An 8,296-nucleotide genomic window follows, 5' to 3' on the forward strand; every position below is an offset into this window, starting at 1 on the left:
TGTATCAGACACATTGCACAAAACTTCATGCGTGCTATAAAAGATAAGAATCTTCGCAAGAAGGTGGTGAATGCTTGGTATGCTCTAACTCACCCGTCATTTCAATATTATCGTGATGAAATTAGACTGTCTAATGAAGACGCAGGGAGATGGCTAAATAACATACCAGTAGAGCAGTGGACAAGGGCATTTGACAGAGGTTGTCGATAGGGCCACATGACAACAAACATTGTGGCATGCATGAACGGGGTATTCAAAGGAATTCGAAATCTACCGATAGCCGCCTTGGTAAGATCAATCTATTATAGTTTGGCTTCTATGTTCGCAACCAGAGGTGAAAGATGGAGTGCGGTGTTAATGTCCGGGCAAGTATTCAGTGAGTGTTGCATGAAGGTCATGAAAGAGGAGAGCATCAAACCTAGCACACACGCTGTAACAGTCTTTGACCGTCATAGGCAAAATTTCAGCATCCAGGAAACAATGGACCACAACGAGGGGAGACCAAATTTAGCCTACGCTGTTAGACTAAACAGAAGTTGGTGCGATTGTGGAAAATTCCAGACCTTCCGCATACCTTGCTCCCATGTCATTAAAGCATGTGCTTATACTCGTCAAGACGCTTACAACCATTTATCTGATGTGTACAAGGCCAACACCATCATGAACGTATATAATCAAAGCTTCTCAGTACTACCAATGGAGGATTACTGGCCTCCATATGAAGGTGATATTGTTTGGCACAATGACGAGATGCGTAGAAAGAAAAAAGGAAGGCCAAACAGCACACGTATCAGAACAGAGATGGGTTCCACAAATAAAATGATAAGATTATGTAGTATCTGTCGTCAACCAGGACACAACAAGAACAACTGTCCCAATCGAGGAGCATCATCTAGGTCTTAAGCTTTTTGTAACATTGTATTTCTGTAACCTTCAATCCTTATATATCATTAAGTTTTTGTTACAACGAAGTTCACAACAAACATCAGTACAAAATAAGCTATCTGAAAACATAAATATTTCTAACTTATTACAACAATCAAATTGATGTCGTCTCGACCGAACATCATTTCCCTAGCATCCTTATCAGTCTTCATTCGTATCCAACCAAAGACACTGTCGAGTCTCTCAATACTTCTAATTTTTCCCCTTCTGGTATTTTCCCATCTAACCAACGAACCAGCTCCCTCTTCAGTTGATCGAACGTAGTGATGTTCCAGAACAGCATCAGCATCTGAGGTTTGTCTCTCGCATAAATCACCTTTCCATATCGGCGACGAACACCAAACATGATTGCCAAATGATTATATGAGATGTGGAACAATTACTCACACAACGCATCTATTTATAACACAAAAATTGCATTTTAGGAGGAGTCTCCAATTGAATTGGCGACTCCTCTTAAACCCTACACAAGGGCGTCAATTGGATTGGCTAGGGCACCTGCCCTAGCCAATCCAATTGGCGCCTCCATTCAATTTTTAAGAGGAGTCTCCAATTCAATTGGCGACTCCTCCTAAAAGTGTGGTAGTTTGGGATTTTTTTTGAAACCAGGGGTATTTTAAGGATTTCCTTGAAAAAGTGGGTTATTTTTGTAAAAAAACCACATAATATAAAGAAAAAAAACATTTGTATTGTTTTCTATGCACAATGAATTAATTTCCGGTGCTTTTCATAAATTGAAATCATGTATTGGAAATTAACATCAATTTAATTACACAAGGTGAATTTACAATTATTAAAAGTTACTACCTCCGTTTTTTATTATAAGTTGTTTCGGAAAAATATTTTATACCACAATATAAATCGTTTTATAATATCAATAAATCATTAATGATATCTTTTTCTATTCTACTCTTAAATATTTATTTTTCTCTCACTTCTCAATTATGTTAGTATGTCTTTCCAATACTATTAATGAAAGATAATTTTGTAAAACCCTTCATAATTTCTCTTTTTTATATCATAATTATTGTATTTCTTAATATATGTGAAAAGTAAAAAACAACTTATAATTAAAAACGGAGGGAGTATAATTTTTCTATTGTGACATATTTTTAAACCAATCAATTGTTTACAATTCATGTGGCTAATGTTACCCAACTTATTTGGTTTGGTAATGAAGTTGCCCCTTAATAAATTGTAGTCTTCACTCTTAAGTTTACAATTTTTAACCTTCACTAGTATCACAATCCCTTTCCCAAGATAAAAAATTTAATGCGGTAATTAATTTGGCATTCCTTGAACAGATGAAACTTCTCTCTTAAATTTGAATAGCGAAAGAGGTTAGTAATACTATAGAAACAAATTGTTTGTTGCAAATTGTTGTTAACATTGAATTTACTAAGATTTTAGTAGGGTGTGGGGTTGGAAAGAAAATGTGGATATTATGAAAAATGTGTGAGATGGGTCCCCCTTTATTAATTGTGGTTTTTGATTAGCATAGTTTGAAATGGAAAAGAATTTGAAAATATTTTTCTTAGAGAGAAAGTACTCATTCTCTCTAGAATTGTAATCCTAATTTTTCTTCAGAATCCCTTTCTCCCATTCCGCCATGAATGATTTTCACACCTTAATCCTTGAAACAAGGCACCACTCCTAACCTTCAATCAACAATTCCATCACTCAGAAGTCCACCAAAACATTTGTTGAAGTTACTGGAAATGCCTGCAATATCCCCACAAGTTAGCTTCACATCCCTTGTGTCAAAGGAGATCGTTTGTCTATTGCGATTCCAGAAGAAGAGTATCTCATTGGGTTAGATGCTTTGTAAGCATAATCTTTATGGTAGAGTGCTCTGGCCAAAAGGATATTCTCCCTTAACTGTGCAACAATTAAAAGTGAAGTTGCAATCCATGTGGAGCTCCATTTCAAAATGGGGTGTAACATCTCTTGGTAAGAGATTCTTCGAATTCTCTTTCTCTTGCTTTGAAGATGTCCGCAGAGTAAGAGCTTATCCTTCTTGGAATCTCAATCCGGGTATCCTCAAATTGTTTCCTTAGTCCAAATATTTTGTGCCAACAAGCATGAGTCAGAATTTTGCCCAAGTCTAGGTTCGCATTCATGGCCTTGTTTGGGAGTATTGGAGACCCAAAATCATTTTCACTATTACCATTAATCTTGGTACTCCAATTTGCATAGATTCATCTTCAAATTGGCCGCTCTTCGATTGTCCTTTTGGGCATTTTCTTCGGGTCTTTGTTGACATAAATCTTCGAAGTGAGCTCCGCAATAAAAATCTTGTTGAACGTATTGGGTTCGCCTTTTTTGTCGACATAGATTATTAGAAGATCCCCGATTATTGTAGTTTATGTAGGTGTTTGGGCCATTTGGAAACCAATTGCGGAAGGAAGCAAAACATTGTTTCGAAGCTCATTGCTAAGAAATTCGAATCTGCTAAAGATCCTGTTAATATTCCTGTCAAAAATGCCGACAAAGTTGTGGATACGAATGGCTTGGAGATGAATCACAAACACATGAGTTTAGGAAAAGAGACCTCTAATGTTCCCTCCCGAAATATCCCTGCAATAATTATTACCCTCATTTATAAAGTGGATATGATTGTTATTCAAGAGAAGTTAATTCATAATCCTATTAATGACCATCTCCACAATGGTACCATATCTATCTCTAATGAAGACATTAATTCTAGTTTTGAAAAATGTATTGCAGAAACTCAATGGAATTTGGCTATTATTAATAATGATGATGTGAAATTAAATAACGCGCAATTCCTAAAGGAATCCTGGGCTAATGTGGCAGACCAAGCTGACAAGGATGATGATGTTGGAGACCCCATCTTCCAATATGTCATTAATAAATCCCAAAAAAAAGAGAATTAGGATGCAATCTTTGAAATTCAAAGAGGCTTTTGGCACCATATCTTCTTCTGGTTTTAAAAGTCGTCCTTATGAAGTGCCTATATTGGAACATTATGGGTATTTCTAATTCCCCATCAAAGTTAGCCCTTAAAGATTTTCTTAGCCAATGCAATCCCGATTTCTACTTAATTGTTGAACCTTGGATGAACCATTCTTCCTTTCCTATACCTTTATGGAATCGTTTAAACCTTAAATTCTTTGTTGTGAATAACATAAACTTTTCTCTTCCCAACCTTTGGTGTATTTGTAACTGTAACCTTGACCCTCAAATCCAAAGCTCTTCCGATCAACATGTAACTTTTACTGTCCTTATTGATAACATCCTCATTAGTATTGTCGTTGTCTATGCCTCTACCTGTCATATCAAAAGAAGATCCCTTTGGGAAGATATTTCCTCTTGTACCTCTTCTACCAATATTCCATGGTGTCTTATTGGGGATTATAACTCGATTCTCAGGGCTCATGAGCATAAAGAAGCCCACAATCCTTTCAGAACCCCTATGTAGGGTTTCCTTGCTTGGTCGAATAAAAACAACTTCATGGAACTCCCTTCTAAACGTAGATTTTTTACTTGGTATAATGATCGAGAGGGTAGAGCAGCCTTGGGGAGGAAATTAGATAGAGCCTTCTGCAATGTTGATTGGAGCAATGTTGTTTCTAATATGGTCTCCTTAGTCCTGCCTAGATTTCAGATCTGATCACCACCCTTTATTGGTGATTTCTTCTTTCAATCAGGTTAAGTTAAAATCCCAATTTAAATTCCTTACTATGTGGACTCTTCATAAATCCTCCAGGGCCTTTGTGGAGGATAGTTGGTTTGTTAGTATTTTGGGCTTCCATATGCTTATTATATCTAGGAAGCTTCAAATCCTGTAAGATAAGCTCAAGAATTGGAACAGGACAACTTTCGGTAATATTCATATTATGATGCAAAGTAAAAAAGACCATATTTTGGATATCCAGAACCAAATCAACAGAGACGGCTCGCTTCCCCTCTTAGGGATAAAGAGACGCATTTTCAATTAGAGCTTAAGCAAATGCTTGACCAAGAAGAGGCATTTTGGGCAGAAAAAGCTAAATTGGAGTGGTATCATTCTAGTGATAGGAATATTTCTTATTTTCATTGTATTGCCACTATCAAGTGTTCCATAAATGTCACATCGATGCTTAAATATGGGGACCATTTCGTGACTGAGTAGGATGCTATGGCTGATATTGTTGTTAATTATTTTACTAACCTTTTTTATTTTGCAGGTGATAACATAAAAACTTATGTTATCGATGATGTAATCCCCAACTTAGTTACTACCAACATGAACAATATTCTTACCAGCCTTCCCTCTGATGAAGAGATCCGTTGTGTTGTTTTTGGTCTCAACAAGAATAACGCCCCCGAGCCTGACGATTTTGGAGGGATTTTCTTCCATACTTTATGGGATATTAATAAACATGATGTGTGTGCTGATGTTTTGCAGTTTTTCAAGCATGGCAAGATCATTTCTAATTTCAACGTTAGTAACATCGTTCTCATCCCTAAGTCCCAAGAGGCCATCTATATGGATTTGTTTAGACCTATTGCTTTGTCCAAATTTAAGTTTAAAATCATCACCAAAATCACCGCTAGTAGGCTTTCTTCCATCACAGAATTCCTTGTCTCTAAGGAACAAAGAGGGTTCATCAACTTCAGAAGCATTTGTGAATGCGTTTGTATGGCATCTGAAGCTTTTAATGTGCTGGATAAGAAATTGAAATTTGGGAATATTCCTTTAAAAGTGGATATTGCAAAAGCTTTCGACACCATCAGATAGGAGTTCATCTTAAAGGTGCTTAATCGATTTGGGTTTTGTCCTACTTTTTGAGACTGGATTCATAAGATTTTAGATTCTTATTTTCTCTCCATTAACTTCAATGGTGCTTCTTATGGCTACTTCAATTGTTCTAGGGGGTTCGACAAGGCGACCCGCTATCTTCTATTCTTTTTTCCATGGTGGAGGAGGTGTTAAGTAGATTAATTTCTACTGCGATTTCCAATGGCAACATTTGAAGGAGAATAGCGATCCAAAATGCAGCGAAAATTAAAAATTTCTCCTTTAGTGATCCTTACGAATGAGCATGATCAGTGATAGAATAGTTATCTCTTGTGGCGATTGAAACGCTTGATGTAGATCTAAGGAGTGATCACGAACGTTGAATGGTGACAAGACCTCTACTCAGTCCACACGAACGAATTCCTTCAATATCAATGCTAGCTGCTACGAATGAAGGCTTTGAGTGAGAGAGAGGGAGAGAGAGAAACGAAATTTCATCTGAAACAAATGCTTTTGCACAAGGATTCTATTTATAGAACCACTTGTGTAGGTTGTAAGCTAAAAATCTCACTTAAGTGTATGTGGTCAATTGTTTACCTTGAAAATTGGTAAATAACCGCTGATCTTCCAAATTTCTAAATTTGGTCACTCACAGGATCGATCAGATTGATCCTAGGACATGTGCTAAGTGTCTCATAAACATAATAGTAATAAATGATCAAACTAAACGTCAGATCATAGCTTTAAAGAAAACTAAGGACAAAAGAGTGACTTGAACAAAAAGAAAAGTCTTAAATTAGCGTTTAGAACTAGTTGTCGCATTATGCGAAAAACCGGCGGGAAAACAAGACAACAGAGCCGCCACCGTGCGTTATTTATCCCAAAAGAGGGAAAGGAAACGCTCGAAGTAAACCTGGAAAGAACATGGTCTCGTGACCAAAGAGAATGGGATCGGGAGTCGGTTATGCGAAGGGAAGGTATTAGCACCCCTACGCATCCGTCGTACTCGACGGGATCCACGCACAAAAGGAAGGAAAATGGTTGCTAAAACACTGCTCATAAACAAACACACTGGCTGAAAGAGACACAAGAAAACAAACAAGACTGACTCGGCAGGATATCGCATCCTGGGCCTACTTAGTCTATCAAGCATAGACATCAGAGTCGAAGTAGTTCGGACTGGGGAAACGACACATGCACGCTAGGATATCGCATCCTATGCATACGTATCTTCTTGGACGAAGAAGAATCAGAGCATCCGTAGCTCGGCTCACGCACACAAACAAACAGACAAAGGAAATCGACTGCCAATCGCTGGACTTACGTCAAACTCCACACAAAAACACGGGCAAACATGGAACCCGAATGCCAATCGCTGGACTTACATCAGCTTCCGAACCAAAACACACCCACACTGGAAACCAGATGCCACTTGATGGACTTATACCGGACTCCAAGCACACAACAAAAAACAAAACGGGCGCCCGGAGAGATCTGCTCATCTCCTGCCTACGTACCTCATCTGGTATGAGGATCAGGGCGACGTAGTTCCCCTACGCAGGGACACAAGGCTAGCCTAACCAGATAACATAGGGAGACACAACTAGGGAGACTAACTCGAGCCTAGATGTTATCATGCAAAATCATCCCTAAGTCAAGGTTGCTACCTAACTTGCACAGGGAGCAAGCCTATCTTAATCAGCACAAACAACAAGGCAAACAATTACAGATAGCACACACTATATACACACCAAGTGGGGCTCAAACAAAGGTGAGGCTGCAAGAGCAAGCCAACTGGAAGGGTAATATTAGCTCTTAACCTTGACATTGAGAGCCAAGGTGAAGCCAGATGAAAGGTGAGTGAAGATTAGACTTCACAGCTCTTATCCCTGGTCAGGGAGAGCTTCAGACAATGAAGTGTGGGTCCAGAAAGTGGGAACCCTTCTACACTTATGATACTGACCCAACTGATCTTGGGTTAATGTCCACAAGGCATCAACATGTGATGTGAGCCAAGGGACGACTCAACAGAATAGAAGGAGGTGGACTACACACCTCTTGTGTCTGCCAATTGCCTTAACAAAGGTCTTTACCTGCTTGGGGACAAAAAAAAATAAACAAGCACAAACATTGCCTCTTAAGGAGGACTTCAGACAGGTGCCTGGCCAAGTAACAGGCCAGGTCTTCCAGACTACATGGAGAAGAGATCATTATACCTCAGTGCTCAAGCTAGCAAGCAAAGCAAACACAAGTTCACAAAGGAACTATAGCAACTAAGGTACCTGAAATCAATCCAATATAATCAATACTCAGCTCAAACAAAAGCAAACAGACAATGGTCAACAGCACAAGCAGATAACAAGCATCAATGCACAAAGGTGCAAGCCACAAGGCATAAGTACAAGTCTCAATGCCTACAAAACAAACTCAAAGTTAGTCATAAACAAGCTACAAGCCAACTCCAATTGAGTGCACATCATCAAGCATAAGCAAATTGTGCTCTTAACCTGAAACAAATCTCAAATGTGAGAACACAAGACCACTAGTACAAGACTAGGGTCAAAATGATATCAAAAAGTCAAAACAGAACATGAAACTTATCAAAAG

At 38.4% G+C, this 8,296-nt stretch overlaps 1 protein-coding gene across 1 annotated transcript; it reads left to right on the forward strand.

Moving 5' to 3' along the window:
* Window positions 1–4,918: 4,918 nt before the first annotated feature.
* LOC127129625 (uncharacterized) lies at window positions 4,919–5,689 on the forward strand. The gene is made up of 2 exons (XM_051058777.1): window positions 4,919–5,006; window positions 5,136–5,689. Exons 1-2 carry the CDS (start codon window positions 4,919–4,921, stop codon window positions 5,687–5,689), a joined length of 642 nt encoding a protein of 213 aa, XP_050914734.1.
* The last annotated feature ends 2,607 nt before the right edge of the window (window positions 5,690–8,296 follow it).

Source organism: Lathyrus oleraceus, chromosome 3 (assembly GCF_024323335.1).
Source record: "Lathyrus oleraceus cultivar Zhongwan6 chromosome 3, CAAS_Psat_ZW6_1.0, whole genome shotgun sequence".
NCBI classification, from domain to species: domain Eukaryota; kingdom Viridiplantae; phylum Streptophyta; class Magnoliopsida; order Fabales; family Fabaceae; genus Lathyrus; species Lathyrus oleraceus.